The following is a 22,688-nucleotide window of genomic DNA, read 5'->3' on the forward strand; positions in this document are numbered from 1 at the left end:
ACAGGTAATGTGGATGAAATTGAGTGCCGTACTAACTGATTCTGAAAAATAGCTGCTGGTACTTGTTTGTTTTTTAAAAACTTGACAATGCTTTTCACTTTTGTCACGTATAATAAAGTTGTCAGATATTCAACATCAACATTGAAAAGCTGCATCATATGAGCAGCACATCCATAACACAGAAGCCGTGGATACTCCTTTATCTACTTAGCCCATCCTCCTTGCCAGAGGATGTTGTGATGGTCAAGACTATAACAGGGTTCAAAAAAGAACTAGATAAATTTGTGGAGGATACATGCATCAATGGCTGTTAGCCAGGATGGGCAGGGATGTTGTCCCTAGCCTCTGTTTGCCAGAAGCTGGGAATGGGCGACAAGGAATGGATCACTTGATGATTTTCTGTTCGTTCCCTCTGTCTCACCTGGCATTGGCCACTGTCAGAAGACAGGTTACTGGGCTAGATAGACTTTTGATCTGACCCAGTATGACTGTTCTTATAATAGTGATGACTAGTTGTTATAGATTTAAAAATCCTGTTAATAAATTTCTTTTCTTGAAAGAGATGGTCATGGCTACCTAATCAAATACTAAAATGAGAAAGCAAAAATTGAGGCATGGCTTTACTCAGTGCACATATATAATCTCCTTCGGAGAGGGAATGTCAATGAAAAATGACATGCCATCTTTAATGTATTCAATTAATTTTTTAAATTGCATTTTAGAAGGCATTTTAGTAGAAGTGACCCTACCTAATTTTTCCAAAGAAAGATATTTTAAAAATATAATAGATAAAAATGGATAGCTGTACTTTGATCTAGCTAAAGAAAAATCTTATGACAGTCTAATTAAAACTATCAAAACAAAATCCAGAAAACTGAATTAATTAATTAGGAAATATTTCTAGAAAGGTGGAACCTGATTAGCTCATTGGTTTCTGAAGCAAAGCAAAAGTATAGTATGCTGTAGTAATGGAGGCCGTTTAGATGGGTTCCTCCCCCCCATGATTTTCTTCCTGTCAGATATATGTCATGATAACAATCCAACTCCTTTCCACCTCAATAGGATCACTTGTCATAGCTAGTTCCAGTCACTTAAGGTTAAGATTTCCTATGATCAGGGGCGGCTCTACCAATTTTGCCTTCCCAATCAGTCACCACTGAATTGCCAAGCGGAGCTGCAGCCCAAAAGCCACAGCAGCGGGAAGAGCGGTGGAGCTGCCGCCGAATTGTGTCCATGGGACATGGACTGCCGCCCCAATCTGAATGCCGCCCCAAGCACATGCTTGGAAAGCTGGTGCCTGAAGCCGGCCCTGGCTATGATTGGGGTGCAGAATCAGTACAATCTGGAATTTCATAAATTCAAAGATATTTGAAATCTTGACTTGATTTTGCAGTTCTCAATGTTTTTTTCCAGTAAAGAGTTCTATTTGATAAGTGATTTTAGGTTTGACTAGTTCTTCTGGAGCTTTTCTGTTTCTTTAAGCTAAAAATGCATGTGGTCTAATTGTTTGTTCCTGAAAATTTTTAGCTAAGATGACAGCTTCCCAAAATGACTCCACTTTCTTTCATATTGGTGCGATCAATTTTTATAGGGATCAAGACAGTCTCTTTCAAAGAGCTTTCCAGGTTCTCTTCTGTGTAGGTGGCATTTTGGAGGGGCAAAATGGGATTTTTGTTCCTGTAACTGGAAAAAGTCTGAGCCCCATCTGGTTCCTTTTTTTTAATCCCCCACTGTTGTGGTTAGTTCGGTAAAGTGGAGCAGATATGTTCTTTTCCTGCCTATAGGGGTAGCAGAAGATTTGCAGTGCATTTAGCAAAGGCTTTCAGGTGCTCCAGTTGCATCTGCTTTTTAATTAAAAAAAAAAAAAAAACCTACCTGTATTTAACATATTGCTCTATTTGCCTAGTGACTCCAGTGCAACTGTTACAGAACAATGTAGCCCAAATAGATATGTCAGCTCTCACAGTAATTAGTAAATATAAGGCTAGAAATACCAGGTTCAAATAAAAAAACAAAATATAAATAATCCAGATTGGTTTGTGTTAGCTGTTTCCCAAGTTAGTGATTGTAACTACAATAGATAGATTTTTTTTTTAAGTGGCTGTATTTATAATGTTTATATTTTTCAAATCAAGTTGTAGCTATAGCTGTTGTACAAAAATACGAATAGTAGAAAAAACTTATTTTCTTATTGTTGTAGTTATGAAAAGTTGCTGCTACCACATTTTTTCAGTAAAAACTTTTAAGAAGCGTTATGAAAGCTTTATGAACTAATTAGTTCAGAGAAACATCTTTATAGTACAAAAAATAGCAAACGGTATTGTGCTTCATGAAGTTGACAGATTTCCACTTTATACAGCTAAATTCAGTGCCTTGCACTGCTACTCTGAAACCTGGTATTGTGCTTAATCACCAAATAAAGACTGGCAGTATTCAATAAATCTTAATTATGGGAATGTTCAGGATCACTCTTGGGAGTTTCTGTACCAATTAAGGGTTAAACTGACCTCGCTGTCAGTTTCAGTGCTACTTTCTCCTGGGATTGCTCACAATTTGTATCCACCTGCAACAGGCTGCAAACCCTTGTGCTTCCTGTTGCCTTCCAGGTTAATGCAAATCTCAAAGCAGCAGAAGATTAACACTATGCAGAAAGAGAAATGTACCTGGGGATTGAAAGTCAGCCACAGAATCCTGTGGGGTTAGGGCTTCAGATAGTAGCTCCAATATGTCAATCTGGATTAGAAATGGGATAGAGCTGTTTGCCAGGCACAAAAATAATTTCGTGGTAGCGAGGAGAGGCAGTTGGTCATGTGCCTTTAGCAGAAAGAAAGGTAAATGAAAGGTTTAGTGAGACTAAACTAAGCTATTACTGTTAGTCGCCTTTCAGATGCAATGCTAATTAGAAACCGTGATGCTCCAGGGAATAATAGATTACCTATATCCTCCAGACAGTTTATACTGGAAGTGAAGACCTCTATTTCATGATGTGATTTTCAAAAAAAAGAAAGAAAACCTGAAATACCATAGGTCTAGTCTAGTGCTTGCTTTTTAAGACTGTCTTATTCACACACTCATTTAAACCACTGCAGTATTTTTGCAAGGAAGTATTTAAAATAAGAAATTTAAGGACAAATTGATTTTGCCTATCCAGGTCTGCTTCTTCTGTTCAGTTAGCAATTAGTGTGTGCAAACACCAATGAATAGAGGAAAATGTGGGGGAAAGATTCACTTAATAATCAGAGAATAAAGTATAATAGTAGTAACATGGAACTCATTAATTTGGATATGCAATGTGGGTATTGAGTAACATTGCTGTCACCTTAGGATAAAAAAAAATTGGTGCATAGTTGGGGTTGGAACAGATATTAAATGCTTCAGGGCATAAGTCAAACCCTACGTGACAGAGGTAGGGGAATTTTCTTTTTTCTACGGTGGACATTATTCTGTAACTGCCCACTATGGGGTTTCTTGTACCTTGCTCTGAAGCATCTTTCAAGAGATGGGATCCTGGACTAGATGGACCATGGTCTAATCCAGTGTGGCAAGTCCTTTATTAAGATCAGCCAACTTTATCTTAAGTCTTTTTCCATTATATTTACCCTAAGGTCCCATCTATACCAGGTACAGCCAAGTCTGCAGATCTGTTCCAATTTGTAGTGTGCATTGGACATGTCCAAGGCTGTAGCCTGTATATGGAATATGAGCAAAGTACCACTGATGCTACAATTTGATTCAGTGTTGTATCCAGTTCCCTTGACTTGAATGTATTGTAGATGTGCACTAACTTCCCGTTTCTTTTGGCCATACTTGGCTTGTTCTTCCACTGGAACTTTTAGAGGAGGAAACTGCCATCAAAAGGTACATAGGAACTGTTAATAAGAAGCCCAGGTTACTCCATGTTCTACTTAAGTGTATGTTTATCTCAAGATCAGTCCATTATTAATTATTAAATGTACAAAAAGTCTCCTTTTCACAGTGAGTATTCCCCCCGTCCCCCATTCTTCTATCGCTTAAGAATAGGGAAACTGATCTCACTGAGACTTTCTACCAAAAATCACATTTGGGTTGAAACAAAGTATTAAGTTCAACTACAAAGGAGAATGTTTTAGAAAGTTATGAGGTTACAAATAGACCCAATGAAACTCTAAGATAGCTCTTGCTTAGTAGTAAATACCATAATAGCCATTTATTTGATAAAGTTCTTGGAGACCGTTGAAGGTGTATTCCATGAAACTCTGTTGGTGAAAAGGTTTTCGTAGTGGATTTGTTGGCTGAGTTGAGTTAATTTGTTCCTGTTTGAAGTTTGACTTTAAAAGCTGCTGTGTGTATTATACAATTATAAGATTAAGTAAGTGTCAAGGTATCTAGAGGTCTTATAGGTGTCTTTTTTTATTATTATTTAATCTAAATAAATATTTTTAAATATACTACTACTTTCTGATTACCTAAATATTTTTGTTCTGACACTTTTTGTTTAGCAGTATGCTTTTAAAAGCATACCTTCAATGCCTGTTTTTGAACAAGAATGCAATTGACATTCAGAGATGATTTCCTCAAAAGAATCTTGTTTGTTGCGCAAGGGTGGCTTTCATAGATTTCACTAGAAGCCAAGATAAAATTTGTCAGAACAGTGTAGCTTCTTAGCAATTTAAATAAGGAAACTGTATCTCCCTTCATGTTGAATATTAATAGTAATTTAAAAAAAAACTTCTTTCATCTCATGGGACAACTGGATTATTGGGTCAAAAGGCGATGTTTTCTTGCCTTAGGCAGTTTATATATTAAAAACCTCTGAACTGAACATAAATGTTCCATAATGATTGGCATAAGGTTTCATATAAGAAGATGCACTTTTTTTTTTTTTTACATTTAGCCTTATCCATCCATTATGAAGTTTTTGCCATCCTCAGCTGTTGTTTTGTCAATATGTTGATATATCACATCTTTTTATAAAGATATTGAACTTCATTCTTCTCGTGAAAAATGGAATATTTCAGTATCTTCAGACTAATGGAGCTTTGGGGAAAGGTATACTGTACACTAGTTTTAACAAAAATGAGAAATAAGTGTCTAAGTGCCGCTCTATCTTCACTGCAATATCTGAAGACTCTGTTTTTTGGGCTTTGTTTCAACAGCTAGTTGTACCAAACCTTGATGCAATAACAGACTTCAAGAAAGCTACCAAACTTTTACTTTTTCTTTAAGGCTTTACTTTTTCTTTAAGGCTTCTCTCTTTAAAGGGTTTGCCGCACGTGTTTGTATTGGGAAATGCTAGTTTATATTTTGTTTCTCTGGATTGGGGTATGGTCTTATCTTGGTCAGTGAACCCTGTACTTGGTTTTCAGTAAAGTACATGCATATCGTGGTAAGATGTATTTTACAAATATAAACATAAAAACTTGGGGAGTTCCTGCCCCATTTAAAGTAAGTATATATTACTAAACACCATGATAATGTAAAACTAGTATTTTGACTCTGAAACCAGGTTACCACAATAAACATGCAGGTGATAAAATTTGTTTTCAAAAGTTGTGGCCACTGCTACAGTAACACTATGCTAGCGACAGCTTTGTGGCTTTAAGATATTAGACCCTTTCAGGTTGATATGTCAGGGGATCTGACATGCTGAAATTGCAATGCAGGTGGAGCGTCACACAGAAGCCTGTCACAAAGGTTCCTCTGCAGACCTGTGTGGTACATCTTAGAAGGTCCCACTTTCGGGAGGTTTTTTCTTAGTTTTTCAGGATTTTTCAAGCAGTGATTCTCTCTTCTCTTTATCATCCTTCTAAAACTATTGCAACTGGAGTTAGTTCAGCTGTCCCTAATTAATCTTCAGCCTATCCAACAAAACCAGAGCAACATGGTAATATCTGACAATATCACTGTGATTGCATATGTCTTTCAAGAGTGGAGTAAAGTGGAGAAGGTATCTGGACGTCATGTTCTTGTCTTAATGGGAAGAACATCAGAGGAGATTAGTCAAAACCCAGTAGTCTTCAGGGAAATAATTTCAGACTCTCAGATTTTTGGGACTTCACAATTCTGCAGTAAGGATAAATCTAATCTGTAGAGGAGATGGAACATTTTCTGGAGCTGGGTTGAAGCTGTGGAATGAACTCCTCCAGGAATTAAGGACCATCACAAACTTCCACTCCAAGTGCAAGATGCATTTTCTTGACCTTGCTTTCTGTTATGTAAATATATAGCAATGTATATATTTTTAAAAACCCAAACTGAAACCCTACCAAATTGACACTCTAGTGCACAAACTTCTCTCCCCGAGAAGACAACAAGTGAGACAGGTGTGTAGTCATATTGCTTAATGCACGGCAGGAAGGCCTTCAGATACCATGGTGATGACCATGGTATAAAAACCTATATAGACTAGAATTCCAAGACTTCAACAGTCCATGTATGAGAGAGGTACTGAAAAACAGCTACTGTAGATACACTGTCTCAGTAATAGACATCTTGCTTTCTATAAGCTTTCCCCTAGATACCGTTGTTTTTTAGAAAATCAAAAAGGACCAGGTTGAGTGATACAGATAACGCCTTACTGTTTCATGTTACCATGGTTTTCCAAGCTGATTTACATATGCCTAATTGAATGTTCCAATGTTCCTAACATCTAAGGGAGACCTGTCACTTGAATTATGTTGGTACTGGATTCTAGAAAATCTAAAATCAGTATCATAGATGCTTAATGGGAATTGATAATAAAAGCTAGATAATCCCAATAGGGGAAAAAGAGAGACTTTGCTTACATCCCTTCACATACCACTTGAAAAGTATACATAGACTTAGGGCTGCAAGTCTCATTTATGCTACAATACAATAATTACAAGTACTGTTAATGTGAGCAAAAATAAACTCAATCTCCATCCCAAATGAGGCAATTTTGCTTCTGTTTTTTTTCCCTTCTCCACCTTTCCTGGGATTCTTGGTCCACCTCTTCCTTTAAGGCTTTGCCTTAATTGACAAAAAGATCTCTCTCTCTCAATCTCTCTCTTAACAATAGTTTATCTCACTGTAATATCCTAAATGGAGATAGGGCACTTGTATAATTCAAAATGAGGTAACTAGGTGAGGTCAGCAGTCTTATGCTCCTCCTACTACTCCAGGGTTGACCTTGCCTCATTTACATTGTGGTAAAAGTACAGTGTCTTGTCTCCACTATGTTTTTACAGTGGGATAGCTAATGAGCATTAGGAAAAGGAGTACTTGTGGCACCTTAGAGACTAACAAATTTATTTGAGCATAAGCTTTCGTGAGCTACAGCTCACTTCATCGGATTCATTTGGTGGAAAATACAGAGGGGAGATTTATATATACACACACAGAGAACATGAAACAATGGGTTTTATCATACACACTGTAAGGAGAGTGTGTATATAAATCTCCCCTCTGTATTTTCTACCAAATGCATCCGATGAAGTGAGCTGTAGCTCACGAAAGCTTATGCTCAAATAAATTTGTTAGTCTCTAAGGTGCCACAAGTACTCCTTTTCTTTTTGCGAATACAGACTAACATGGCTGCTACTCTGAAACCTAATGAGCATTAGTTATCCTGTGGTTAAATTTCTCCTATTTTATTAGTGAGGATTTAGCTGTGGTGTGTCTTGTCTTCTATTCCACCTTTCCTTCTGTGATGGCTGATTTCTGCTTTAGGAATGGTCTATGCAGGAGACCATTCAGCGCCTGTGTCTATGCACGAAAAGTGAAATTGATAAGCTAGTGTGGTAAGCTAGTGTGGTTTCTTCACACAGCTGCAAGTGAAACTGTCTAGTTCTCATATGTGTTCCTTTGGTGCTTTTGCCCCCTCTCCACCTTCCAGATTTCCCTGCACCACAGAGGAATCTTAATCTTTGCAGAGAGGAGAATGGAAGGCAATGTGATACCCAAAACCTCATCTGTTATTGATTATATCTTATCTGGCTTGAAATGTTTTTTCTACATTTAACTGCTAATCACGCTATTAGACTCTTTTTTTAAAACAAATGGTAAGTAAATGTGGATAGAACTTGGTATTGCCATAGTAATTACATTGAGTCCAGATATGTAACTTAATTTTGTAATTGAAGCCTCTAACTGTCATGGTGATAGGTTCTATAAACGTTTAATACAATTGAATGCCATTGCATTCGAGGACTGAAGAGATGTAAGGAACCATAGAAAATGAGGATATGAAAACAAGGCTAGTTTAGCTGGGCACAACTGCAATTTAAAACAAAACAAACAAAAAAAACCCCTCTTAGATGGGGCTAACACTGTACTCCTAAATCTTTCTCTGTGGAGTAAGACAATTGGATTGCTAATATGTGGCTTTCATTTCACTGCTAGGATTAAATGGACTGGTCGTCTTCTGTTTTTAAAAATATAAATTTCTGAATAGAGATTTTTTTTTTTCTTCAAGGCATAGAAATTACCTGTAATATTTACTGAACGTATTTAGAACTGAAAGAATAGGGAGAAAAATTGAATAGGTTATAACCAGATAATACTTTAACTGCACGAGGGATTTATACATCGGTAAATAAAGTTTAATTACAAACTTGTAGTGCCTTTTCCTGAAACTACTTGAATTTTTGCTATGTTGTGTATTGTCATTTTTAACCTATGATGTTTAAAATCTGTGAGATACGTTATTTCTCAATGTTGAAACATTATAAATGTTAAATATAGATTTAAAACCTGTTTCTTTTTACAGGTATCGTGGCTTCTGAATCCAGCAAGGAGTGAAATAACAAGTCTAGATAGTGGAAATATAGATGACATTTTAAGTAAGTACTTTGAAACTTCTTGTCTTTGCATGTTTCTACAATTGTTCTTTACTTGTGTGTAAAACAAGTGTGGGTTATTGTCAGATAATTTTTGACCGGTGCTTTGAAAATTGCTATATAAATAGAAGTGTTAAGTATTACACTTTTGTCAGTGTCTTTTCCCAGAATTGATTCTCTGAACGGAAGGGTTACTTTGAAAATTATCTTGCTGTTGTTTAAATTAGGATTTTAAGAGACTAAGAAAACACTTGATGTCTGAAATGAATACATTATTAGTGAATGTGGGAAGTGTGACGGGTTCCCCCCAGGGTGCCACCTGGAACTGGGGTACCACTGAGCCCTCAGACCCACCAGCCTGGGCTCCCTCTCATACTGTGCTGCTGTGACAAGCTGCAAAGTACTCCAAGCTTGCACTTTCACCAGCATTCACACAAGTAGGGACACACCCAGTTGCAGTTACATGCAGGCTCTCTAACCTCCAGCCTCCCAGCCTAGGACCCCAGAGCAGTACCATCCTGCCCTGGTCAATCTGGCCAGTATACAGGTTTAATACTCGGTCCGTCTCTCCCTCAATGTGAAGAGGACCATGCATAGCTTGTGGTAAATGAGCTGAGATTTTCCCCAGGTACCTTAGTCAAACTCGTACTGGTTTGGATTAAAACATAAAATAAGTTTATTATCTATAAAAAGATAGATTTTAAATGATTATAAGTGATAGCAAAGAGATCTAAGCAGATTACCCAGTAAATAAACAAAAACACAAACTGAGTTTAACATACTAGATAGGTTGGAGATGAATTAGCAAATTGTCACTCTGAGTGATAAACAGGCTGGCAGATTCTTGAGGCACAAGCTGCCTTTGCTTTGCAGCTTGGGTTTCCCAGGCTTTAATACACAGGCTAGAAATCCCTTTAGCCTAGGACCATCACTTCCCCCAGTTCAGTGTTTGTTCCTCAGGTCTTTCCAGCTGTGGTGTTGTAGGGAGAATGAGGTACCATCACGTCATGATCCCCTTTTATATCTTCTTCCCACTTTTTGGAAAGCTCTTTTGGTGTGACATGAGTCAAACAGTTCCCATTGTGTAGAGCTATATATGAGAGGTTTCTGTTGTACACAGTTCCTGTTGTACACAGTTTGCTTGTGTGCATTTCCTCAATAAGCCATTAACATTGTTTGACCTTTTTACTATTGTACCTGAAAGGCTGCTTGTGGGTGTTTTCAACCTCACAACATGTTATTCATACATAGCCAAACTTCATAGCTTCACATACGACGATAGCACATACAGTCCAACAGGATATTAATGTCTAGCAGATCAAGACTTTTAGAATGATACCTCACAACAATGCATACTTTGTGCAAAACGTATCCTAATTACATGCCGGTGGTGAATAAGGGGGTGCCAGGGTATCACAGGAAGATTTTATATAACAAAAATCTGTCAATAAAATGTTTGAGAGAGATCAACAAGCAGCTGAAACCTGCAAAAGATCCTAGTAGTCTTCCTTGGATAAATTATGCTTTTATTTTTGTAAGTGATATCCAGACACCACAGTGATTCACCCAATTTGAAATACACAGACAAATTGACAAATCAGTTATTGCTGTCTTATTGTGTTTGCTTTATGCAGTCAGATGTATGTTCCTTGCATGAACATTCTTCATCTAGAACCTAATAAATACCCAGTTTGCCTAGGGGTAAACTTTGACTGTGTTTTGTCTGACTAAATTTTTCTGTACACTTCAAATAGGTAAAGTAAAGTGGCTTTTTAATACCAGAAATTAGAACTGTAAAATAAAAAAGTTGTATGGTACTGCGGGATTGTTTCATATAGTAACTATATGATTGTGAATTGGCCAGTCTAGTTTTAAATTTCTTAAGTGATAAGCTGACAACGGAAATGATGGAAGCCCTTTTCCAAGGACATTCGCCATTTTTTCCTAATATACATTTTAAATGGTCATTTTCTTAATTTCATCCTATTACCCTTCTCAATAAGTACTTCATGATTCTTTGGGCCATCTTAAATTCCTACATATTCTGTGAATGTTCTTTAGCCTATTTAACACCACATAGACACAAAGATAATTAGAGAAAATCTTAAATAAGGCCAAACCTCACACTTATCTCTGCAGTACCCTATGGACACTTTGTTCCCCCACCCTCTTCAATTCATACTCCCAGGGGAATTCTGCACCAAAAAATTAAAAATTATGCACAAAATATTTTAAAATTCTGCATAATTCATTTGTCAAAAAACAAAATATCACATCAGTTTCAATTATTTTGGTGATTTATTTAAATATACCAGTCAATAAATATGTCTGTAACAATAAAGACAACAAAAAAGATTCTCCTAGGAGTAGAGAGTTAAAGGAAACTCCTATGACAACCCCGTTCCTGTTTCTCTGTTATGCTTTTCTTGGGTACTTCTTGGGGGAAAGCTCTGCCTCTCTGATCCCAGAAACCCACTCTCCCTGAGCCCATCTGCAGGATGCCCACCCAACCCTGACACCCGCACCCGTCTACCCCCGCCCCAGAGTCCAGCTGCGGGGTGTCCCCCCAGCCCAGACACCCAAACCCCCTACCCCCAGAGAGAGAAACAGCCAGATGTTGGATCCTGGTCTTGTATGCAGTTTCCTACGCACTGTCTCCTTCCTTCAGGACATGCTGGGAATTGCAGCTGCCTGGAATCCTCCAGCTCCCCTTCCCTCTGGCAGTATCCTGTATTTGCAAGCTGGAGAGCCAGGTTCTGCTCAGTTCAGCCACCCCTCGTGGTGGCCAGCAGCTCTGCAGCACCAATTCTGCAATGGAAAATGAAATTCTGTGCAGAACATTAATTCTGCACAAATTCTGCATTGCACAGTAGTGCAGAATTCCCCCAGGAGTATATTCAATACCTTGCATTTTATCATTTTTTGTTTTTAGTCTATCAGTCAGTTTCAGTCTGAGTCTTCATATCCAAGCCAATTTTAATTAATTTTGAGAGTAAGATTTCAAGAAAACACTATTTAAATGCTTTTCTAAAATCCACTTTGTATTCTGTTCATGTAGTAACTCTAACCTGAAGAAGAGCTCTGCATGGCTTGAAAGGTTGTATCTCTCACCAACGGAAGTTGGTCCAATAAAAAATATTACCTCATCCCCTTTGTCTCATATAGTAACTTTGTAATTTTGTCTAAAACCAATCTGGCTTGTCTCACAAGGTTTTTTTTCCTTTCAAACTAGTGCTGCTTGTTGACTATAGTGCTATTGTGCTTAAATAGTTAGTGATTTTTTTCCCCTCAGTATTTGTTCCATTATTTTGCCAGAGGTAAAAATCTAATTTACCAGATGGTAGTTACCAAGATCACACTCATTTATTAATTATGAACCTATTTTTGCAGGCCCTCTCAGAAGCAGAATTATAAGAAAAAATAAAGCAGCAGAGCCCTGCTTACATTCACAGAGTACAGTATGGCAGATCACTGCAGAAAAGACTAAGCCACAGATGTATGTTGATTTCTCTAGGTGTGCACATGTATAACCAAACATAGGAAATTATTCTTCCCCTCAGGAGGAAGGCCAGCTGTCCAAATCAGCATTAGGGAATCAAATTATATAATATAATTTGATTCCAAAGCATTAAGGACAGATTATTTTAGGCAGAGTATCGAGTGCTGTGACACTATACATAGGAGGACATCTACAGAGCCATAGAAAAGTTACAACTACATCTTGTCACCACCTTCTGCTGTGGGTTGCCATGCCCTAATGTCCAGGTTATTGTTCCTGGCTTCTGCTGCAATTGCTACGCTTCACTACCAACTCCATTCCACCCCTCCCCCACCAACCCCCTTAAGTAGCTGGCAATGAAGTAATGAGAGGGGCAAGTAGCCAAGATGTGGAAGGAAAAGTAAACAGTAAAGGGGCCTCTTTGCCCACCATTTCTTTCTTTCTAGCTCTCCTAGCCTCCATATTATAAGTCCAGGAGTTTCCTCAGCATGCATCAGTCCAAATTAAATCTGGTGTGACTACTGATGGTAAGAGCTCTCTTCCCCAGTGGTCAGGGACTTAGCATTTTGAACTGGGGAAGATTTTTAAACCACAGTATTCTCCTTAATATATAGGTCCTAACATAGGTGCCAAGTCCAAGCAGGCGTCACCTCAGCCCTTTCCTTTGGTCATGAAAAATTTCAGATGGCATGAGGCCAACTCAACCCCCGTCAACTCCGGTGCAAAAACAAACTGGCACTGGTGCCTTTAGTTCCTCCACATGCATTCACAAGCAGTACTAATGTTGGTGGATAGTATTGCAAGTATGATCCTCTCAACCTAAAACGCCCGGGGCCTACGTATGTCTGTCTGAAAAAGATAAGAAGATACAAATCTGTTTCATGGGACTTTGGTCCTTCGGGTGCAATACAGATGCAGATTATTTACCAACTATCTTAGTGATACAATGGGAAACTATGGAAAACTGAAACTGAGTCATCAGAAATGTCAATTTACCATTCTGGCTCCTCCCAGACACTGTGTAAAGGAATATAGATCATATGGCAAACTGAAGCAGTCCCTGAAGTACAACAGGAGAAAATACTTCTCTGTTGTTGGGAGCTAGAACAAGTATAGGGTGCTGAGGTGAGAGCTGTAGCTGTCCTCAGTTCCGTCAGAGTGATCTGCATGACTCCCAACTAGCCCTATCTAGAGTTGGAGATACACACATACAATTTGGTGCCAGATTTTTTCAGTTTGGGAGTGTGCTTGAGCCACTCACTTCCAGATCATCTCCTTGTGTTCAGGTGCAATACTGCAGGGATATTCTAATGCTCCCTTTAGCTGTTCTGGTTCCACAATGATCTGTTGTTTTATGTGGCCCTCAAGCCAGGTCACTGCCCAGTCCATTCCCTTCTGCGGTTAACAGAAAAGGCCAGAAAATAGGAAACTCAAAATTTAATGGCCTTCAAGACCGTCTCCCAGCCTCTGTCTGGAACTTGTCCGTCTTCTTCAAGTGATTGTTCACGTCCGTTCCAATTAGGTGTGCGCGTGCCGCGTGCACGGACGTCAGAAACTTTTTTCCTTAGCTCCCGTTGGGACAGCAGGGGAGCCCCCTACAGTAGCACCTTCATGGTGGTGTATATATTACCCTGCCGGCCCAACCCCCACTTCAGTTCCTCCTTACTGTCTGTAGCGGTGTTGGAACGTTCTCTCTCTCTCGCTCGCTCACGAGTGATCCCTTAGCTTTTCATACATAGTTATCAGTAGTTAGAAATCCATTGTTGCAGGTGTCTGGAAGCTACTTCCGGCACCAGCCTTGGGCTGCGGGGCATGCCGCAAGCCCAGGGTTTTAAAGCTTGCTCCACCTGCCGCAAGTCTACGCCCAAGAGCGACCCCTACGACTCCTGTCTCCGGTGTCTGGGAGAGTCTCATCAGGCAGAGTGCTGCAAGATCTGCAAGGCCTTTAAGCCGCGCACCAAGAAAGAAAGAGATTTTCACCTTAAGCAGTTGCTCATGGAGGCCATGGTACAGCCTCTGAATGACCGGCACTGGCCTTGGTGTACTCGGTGCGAAGTGCCCTGGCATCCATGTGCGACCCGGAACCACCCAGGCACCATAAATCATCAGCACTGAGACAGGACGACAAATTTCAGCACCGGTCAACTTTGCCGGCACCAACTAAGTGGCACAAGGAAGGGGAAAGAGGGCGCTCTCCCCAGAGAGCTGCTAAGCCATTCAAAGACGCTCCCAGCACGCAAACACACATTGCGGGCCCGAGCCAAAACCCGGCACCGTCAACTCCGGTGCCACAGGCCCCCTTGAGTCCAGTACCCATCGAGTTTAGTGACGATAAAGGGCTGGAGGAGGGTCCTCGAACACCCCTCCGCACGCAACACTTTCAAGGCAGCAAAAAACCTCCATCCAGAGGGAAGCGGCAATGGTACACCACTGTAGGTCACCGTCTCGGCACTGCTTCTGGTCGAGTTCGGTGTCCTATTATTCCCGGGCACCCGTGACCCAGTGTGGAGTTACGACTGCACGCCGGTCCCTGGCACCATCTGACTCCCAGCACCGATGTCACCAGCACCAAGTGCGAGACATCGGTCCCAAGACTCCCAGTACTGTTCGCGGTCCTGGTCAGCCAGGCACCTTTCCCCAGCTCCCTGGCACCCTGCGACCACTCAACGTTCGGCACCGCCCTGGTCCTCTCAGTCAGCATCCTCTGGATCTGAGGCCGACTTCGGTCTCTCTAGCTATAGTAGACATAGAACAATAGCTAGCAGAGAATCCCAACCATCCTGGCAGCCGCAGTGGGCCCCTCCGGGTCAGTGGCCCTTCTGGACCCCTTGGGCTTACCACCAGCAACAGGGCATCTCCTCCAGAGCCTCTAGGTCCGGACAATCTAGGCGACGACATTCCAGGTCACCGCACAGGCACCCATCAAGGACAAGGGAGGTCACTCTCTCTAGGCCACCCCCGGACTCACAAGAGCAACCAGCGCCCATAGGCCCAATACCCGAGATGGCGCCATGCTCTGCGACACCTCGAGAGGTGCCAGCCCCTCAGGGCCCTGAAGTGACCCAGGTCTATGGGGACACATAAGAAGGTCTAGATGAGGACAACCAGCAGCACCTCACTTCCTCCTTTTCCGCAAACAAGGCTGTGGCAGGTACGTCAGTCTCAGGACCACCTCACCAGGAGCTGCTCTGCAGAATTGCCCTCAATATGGCCTTCAGGTGGAAGAAACAGTCGAGCATGAGGATCCCATGGTGGATATTCTGGCCCCCAAGGGGTCCTCTAGAATCACACTCCCTCTCATAAAGACATATAGTCCGACTACATCACTATTTGGCAGACCCCTACAGCTAGAGGGGTAGAAAGGAAATACTTCACCCCTTCCAAGGGCTTCAAGTTCCTGTTCTGCCATCCAACTCCTTGTTCCTTAATCGTTTCAGCAGTCAACGAAAGGGAACGACACAGCCAACAAGCCTCGTCCCTCAAGGCCAAGGAAGCTAAGTGCTTGGACCTTTTCGGTAGAAAGGTCTACTCCTCTGGGGGCCTCCAGCTACGTATAGCCAACCAACAGGCAATCCTCAATAGACACAACTTCAACTCTTGGACGGCAGTGTCCAAGTTTAAGGATCGCCTGCCCCAGGATGCACACCCTGAGTTTGCGGCTTTAATCGAGAAAGGGAAGGCGGTGGCTAAGACTTCCTTGCAAGCTTCCCTCTATTCAGCGGATGCTGCGGCCAGAACCATTGCCTCAGAAGTAGTCATGCGATGCTCAGCATGGTTCCAGGCGTCGGGCCTCCCTTTAGAGGTCCAGAATACCGTCCAAGACCTTCCTTTTTAAGTTTCTGGCCTTTTCTCGGAGCAAACAGACTCCAGGCTGCATGGCCTCAAGGATTCTAGGACCATGCTGAAGTCGCTAGGGATGTATACGCCAGCAACCCAGAGAAAGCCCTTCAAGCCTCAGCCTCCGCCAGCAGGGGCAGTATCAACCCCGACCTAGGCAGGAGCCGTATCACAGGAGGAGCAAAAATAACAGGTGCAGACAGAACAACGCACCTAACCAGGGCCAGAATAAGCCCCAACCCGGAAACAATCAAGGGTTTTGAGTGCGTGCCTGAGGACAGTTTACCAACCCAGTTCCCGGGTCCATCCCCATGGTTTTTAAACCGATTATCCCACTTCTATCGTGCGTGGTCCCATATAACATTGGACTGATGGGTCCTACACACGGTACAGGTGGGATACGCTCTTCAGTTTTGCCCCTCCCCTTCCTCCCACCCACCTTCCCCATCCCTCTTCAGGGACCCCTTTCATGAGCTGCTCCTTATGCAAGAGGTTCGTTTGCTTCTCGAGATAGGTGTGGTGGAGGAGGTTCCGCAGAAGCTATGGGGAAAGGGGTTTTACTCCCATTACTTTCTAATCTCCAAGGAAAAGGGGGAGTCTTCAACCCATTTTAGACCTTTGCGGAGTCAACAAATTTTTGGTCAAATTCCATTTCCGCATGGTCTCCTTGAGCACTATTATTCCATCTTTGGAGCCGGGGGATTGGTATGCTGCCCTCGAAATGAAGGATGCATACTTTCATATCGCTATTCATCCAGTGCACGATGCTTCCTCTGGTTTGCCATAAACCAACATCACTACCAGTTCACAGTTCTCCCATTCGGCCTCTCCACAGCCCCCTGAGTGTTCACAAAATGCATATCGGTGGTGGCAGCCTTCTGCGGAAAAGGCAGATTCGAGTGTACCTGTACCTCAAAGACTGGCTTCTCACAGGTCATTCCAAGGAAGAGGTTCAGTCCCATGTGACGATGGCCATGTTTCACAGGCTGGGGCTCCTCCTCAATTTGCCCAAATCTTCTCTCATGTCACCCAAAGATTAGAGTGTTTATAGGGGCATTCCTGGACTCGATACAGGCAAAAGCGAGCCTTCCAGAGCCCAGATTCCAGGCCATAAAGCAGATCGTAAAATCAGTGCTTCGGTATCCCACTACCACAGTCAGGTGTTGCCTACAGCTGATAAGACATATGGCAGCATGCACGTACATGGTTAAGCATGCCTGACTGAGACTCAGACCCTTACAAGCATGGCTCGCACTGTCTTACCATCTGTACAGAGATCCCCTGGACCTCGTGGTGACGATCCCAGCTCAGGTGTTAGAATCCTTGTGCTGGTGGCTGGACCGACCAGTGGTCTGTGCAGGGGCCCCCTTCGCCAAGCCCCAACCTTCTCTGATGTTCGTAACAGACACGTCAGATCTGGGCTGAGGCGCACACTTAGGGGACCTGAGGATGCAAGGCTTGTGGTCAAGGGATGAGGTACCTCTCCATATCAACCTGAAGGAGCTCAAGGCGGTTCGTCTGGCCTGCCAAACCTTTCATGCCACATTACAAGATCACAGCGTGACAGTCCTGACAGACAACACCACCACCGTGTTCTATATAAACAAACAAGGCGGAGCCCGCTCCTCACCTCTCTGCCGCAAGGCTCTCCTTCTCTGGGACTTCTGTATAGCTCGATCCATTCAGCTCGAAGCCATCCTACCTCCCAGGAGTGCAGAACGAGCTTGCGTATCGCCTCAGCAGGTCTTACCACATGCACGAGTGGTAAATCAGGTCAGATATCCTACAGTCAGTCTTCCAGAAGTGGGGTATCCCCAAGTAGACCTCTTTGCCACCAAGAGCAACAGTCAGTGCCCTCAGTTCTGCTCATTCCAAAACCACAGTCCAGGCTCAGTTGCTGATACGTTCTTAATACCATGGGGCTGGGGTCTGAAGTACGCCTTCCCCCCATCCCGCTTCTCCACCGGGTCCTCCTCAAAATTCACAGAGACAGGGCGATGGTAATCATGATCGCCCCATCTTGGCCCCGACAGCAGTGATATACAATCCTTATAGAGCTGTCCGTGGACGCCCCAATCGCCCTGCCTCTCCACCGAGACCTGATCACGCAGGACCACGGGTGCCTCCTTCACCTGAACCTGCAATCTCTGCATCTCATGGCATGGAAACTCCATGGCTAAATTCCATGGAGAGACAGTGCTCTCAGTCTGAGAGACAGATTCTCCTCAGCAGTAAGAAACCTTCCACTAGGGCTACCTACCTGGCAAAATGGAAAAAGTTTTCTTGTTGGTGTGAACCCAAGCACCTTCAACCACTCCAGACTACTATCTCAGTTATTCTAGAATAGCTCCTACACCTTAAGCATCAGGGTCTATCCCCTTCATCCATCAGAGTATACCTGGCAGCCATTTCAGCTTTCCATCCAGGGGAGTCTGGACGCTTGGTGTTTTCTAATCCCATAGTGGGGCGATTCCTCAAAGATCTGGAAAGGGTGTTCCCATATTCTCACCTGCCTGTCCCAACCTGGAACTTAAACTTGGTCCTCTCCAAACTCATGAGCCCACCATTTGAGCCCCTGGCCACTTGCTCCCTCCTCTACCTTTCTTGGAAGGTGGCTTTCCTGGTGGCCATTACTTTGGCAAGGAGGGTGTCCAAGCTGAGAGCCCTCACCTCTGAACCACCTTACACAGTGTTTCATAAGGACAAGGTACAGTTTAGACACACCCTAAATTTCTCCCCAAAGTGGTCTCCCAATTCCACATGGGTCAGGACATTTGCTTACTGGTGTTCTTTCCAAAACCCTACACGAGCCCGAGACACCACAGCCTAACACCCTGGATGTCCGGAGAGCCCTGGCTTTCTACATAGAGTGAACGAAACCTTTCCGCAAATTGACCCAATTGTTTGTCACCATAGCCGACAGAATGAAGGGTCTTCCTGTCTCTGCGCAACACATATCGTCCGGGATCACAGACTGCATTCACACATGCTATGAGTTGGCCAAGGTCCCAGCCCCAGCAATTACGGCCCATTCAACCAGAGCACAGGCATCTTCAACAGCCTTTCTGACTCAGGTCCCTATCCGTGAGATCTGTAAAGCAGCCACCTGGTCTTCAGTGCACACGTTTACAGTCCACTATGCTGTTAACCAACAGGCCATAGATGATGAAGCAGTCATCAGGGCTGTTCTCCAATCAATCTTTCCATGACTCCTACCCTCCTATGGTAAGCTTGGAAGTCACCTAATTGGAATGGATGTGAACAATCGCTCGAAGAAGAAAATACAGTTGTCTGCCTTTTCGTAACTGTTGTTCTTCGAGATGTGTTGTTCACATTCATTACAATACCCACCCCCCTTCCCCTCTGTCGGAGTCAATGGCAAGAAGGAACCGAAGGGGGGTTGGGCCAGCAGGGCAATATATACACCACCATGAGGAGGCTACTCTAGGGGGCTCCCCTGCTGTCCCAACGGGAGCTGCTAAGGGAAAAAGTTTCCGATGTCTGTGCATGCAGCGCGTGCGCTCCTAATTGTAATGGACGTGAACAACACATCTCGAAGAACAACGAAAAGGTAGGTAACCGTCTTTTCTTGGCTTCTTTTATTCTTAACACCTATACAGCCTCTCTTGGTTCCAGCCCATTGACCCTGTTTAGGTGGCTAAGTACTGTTCCTTCAATCCCACCACCATTTTCCCTGGGTTGTTCCTACCTTCATCTTGCGTATCGGCATCTTCACAAAATCTGCATACTTTGCTATACTCGCCCTGACTTTGTGATGCCTTGAGGATTCTCCTGGGGCCAGCTACAAAGGTGCTCCCTCAAAGTTACTCTCAGCTCCCCTCTGCAGCAGCTGGACTGTATTGCTAACAGCCTCTCTGCTATTTGCCTTAAGATAGTCAGTACCCCTCTCCTTTAAACAGGAGTTTCCCCTCGGCTCTCTCGGGGATTAGGGTTCTATTTCACACAGCCTCTGGTTTGGAGTAGTCAAGATTTCCCTCTTTCTAACAGGAGTTCCCCCTCAGCTCTCTTTCTTGGGCAGAGGTTGTATCCTAGGCCCCTTGCTTTCAGCATACTCAGTATTTCCCTCCTTCATTCAGGTGTCTTTTCCCTCCTCCCCCACCTCTCTCTGGGAGCTGGTTTTATAGTTCAAGCCAGGTGCAAGGCTTATACTAGCTTCCTTCAGCTGAACATCCTTTCCAGTTAGTCCCCTAGCTTGGAGGATTTAGCAGGCAGCCTTTCTTGCTGATTTATGTCCCTGATCTGAGGAAGGAGACAACCTTTATACTGGTCCCCTTCTCCTAGTTGATCCCCGATTTGGTTAGGAAAGAAGGGAGCCTCGCCATGCCATTTCTGCCAGTTGTTTGTCTGCCCTCAAAGAAACAGTGCCTGTCTTTTTCCCAATCACTACTTATTCCTGGGAACACTTCCTCTCTATCTGCCTTTAAGTTCTTGTATATCTCTGCTGGACCTTCCAGATCCTTAAAGGCCATGCCAAGTGGTGAGGTGAGCTGACCACAAGGCCCTACTGCCCTGAAGGGCAGCCTACCCCACCACAAAAGCAAAGGGCCACCTACAGCTTTGGTTAAAATGAGGTCATTGGACACTGTCCAGAGAAGGTACTCCGTGGAGTTTTGCAAGATTAGGGCTACTGGACTGTGGTAATGCAAATAATAATCACCACCACCACAGGAACAGCTTTGTTCAATTCCCAGTCTGAAGCAACCCATGCAAATGCCAATCCATCATCTACTTTAGGTCACAGCAATACAGCCTGCTGCAAATTGTATTTGTATACTCAGAGTACTAGGAACAAACAGAGCAGGACTCCATCTAAACAAGTTATTGAGAGAGCCTTAACTTCACGTTTCCATTTTACTATCACACAAACAATTCTTTGTTTTTGCTTATGGATGTCAGCTCTTTTCCTTTCCTGATTTCAGTTACTACCATTTGATCTGACAAGTAGTCCCAGGGTCTCTTCTAGGATCATGATAGTATTAAATACTGGCTTTCAGGGAAAAAAGGAAATTCACTTCTCTCTTCCTTGAGAACTTTCTTGATCAAGGATCTATACACAGAGAGAGTTTGACACAATTGCACAGTGTCATACGTTTTCTGTAGCAACTTGGGTACATGATGGTAACAGGGAACTCAGTCACAGACTTGGAATGGTGATGAATATGTCATATAAAAGGTCTCATCTCAGAACAATGTTAACAGAATATGAAGATAGCCATAATAGAAAACGGTGTCACAGAAACTAAATCCAATTCTGATTGAAGCCTTTTGGGAATGCTAATCTCATACACAGGCATGCTTCAATGAAACAGTTCTGATGAGACCTATCCAGTAATTCTGCTGTCTCCTGTATATTTCACCCAATCTCACATATTGGCAGAGTTCAAGGTCCCATTGTATATTCTCCATCCCTTCAACTGGTGAATGCAGAGAATCAGGTCCACCAATTAGTGAACCAGGCAGAGCTATCCTTAGGTCAGATGCCCGTTGGAGATAATGGAGGGGGCTCATTGGGGTCCCAATTCAATCCAAGGAATAGGTACCACATGGTGAGCACAGCATACACTAGCTAGAACACATGGGGTCTTGGAGCAATGTTCCTTCCATAAATAAGTTTTGTTCCATTTCTGATAGTCAAAGTGTCTGGTATAGTTTACATAAACTAGGAAGAACATGATCATCCTTACCCCAGAGAAAACTAACTTCTCCTGTCTTAGGAAACTTTGTTTCACCCATCTCCATGTGCACTGCCTACTAAAGGGAAGATGAACAGCAAAACTTGCGTGGCAAAAGTCAGATTAAGCAAAGTAGAAACTGCACCTAGAAATGTCCTCACCCCTTATAAATGATTTTGATAGGAGTGATTATTAACCTCTTTGTCTCTAGAAACAGCAGTAAAGTGCACTGTGGTCTCTCTGTGTCAGGACCCAGTATATGAGGTGGTGAATGACCTCTTGCAAAGCTAGGCAATGTCTCTGCTATGTCTTCCCACCTCTTCCACTGCTCCCAAGGACAGTACAAAGGATAAGAAGGAAAGATCATAACTGTTTGTTTCTTTCTGGCTTAAGAGGTTATGGCTTTTAGGTCTGATTAATCTAGCATTGGACTTTCCAATGTTTCTGTCTCACAAAAGAGGTCTGCTGTTGCAAAATTCAATCCTCTATCTGAGACCAGACAGGTTCAAAATGGAAGTGATTATCGCTATCTTGGATCCAAAAAGTCAACAAATAGAACTTACTCTATTGGCTTGTGCAAAGTCCATAGTTCAACTGCTATGTTAAACAAGTGAATCATAGCCTTGAGTTCCTCCAGAAGGGCCATCTTGTGCATATATGAGTGAGCAAAAAGATTGTCTCTGTAGGATAATGTTAACAGCATGTTCAAAAAAAGGAAGTTTTGTACAAATTCCAACATTAAATACTTCCTTTCCAGCTTTATGAGGAACTGGGCAGGATGTGAAGGGGAAGAGGAAGCTGGGATTGATTGGCAAAGGAGACTGGAAATAGGAGAGGTGTAGGAGAGATTGAGAGCCAGGCACAGGTCGGTTCACAGAGACA

General features: G+C 42.8%; 1 protein-coding gene across 2 annotated transcripts in view; it reads left to right on the forward strand.

The window, feature by feature from the left end:
• The window catches only part of ERP44 (endoplasmic reticulum protein 44), a 120,926-nt gene that overhangs the window by 13,912 nt on the left and 84,326 nt on the right, over positions 1 to 22,688 (forward strand). Inside the window, exons 1-2 of one of the 2 annotated variants that reach the window (XM_043508535.1) lie at positions 7,868 to 8,000; positions 8,708 to 8,780. In XM_043508535.1, the coding sequence (XP_043364470.1) occupies positions 7,998 to 8,000; positions 8,708 to 8,780 (76 nt within the window). In that variant the 5' untranslated portion in view covers positions 7,868 to 7,997. Of the gene's footprint in view, positions 1 to 7,867; positions 8,001 to 8,707; positions 8,781 to 22,688 lie in introns of those variants that run through there. The other variant, XM_038388560.2, reaches the window with a different exon arrangement.

The sequence above is a fragment of the Dermochelys coriacea genome, chromosome 2, assembly GCF_009764565.3.
Source record: "Dermochelys coriacea isolate rDerCor1 chromosome 2, rDerCor1.pri.v4, whole genome shotgun sequence".
NCBI lineage: Eukaryota > Metazoa > Chordata > Testudines > Dermochelyidae > Dermochelys > Dermochelys coriacea.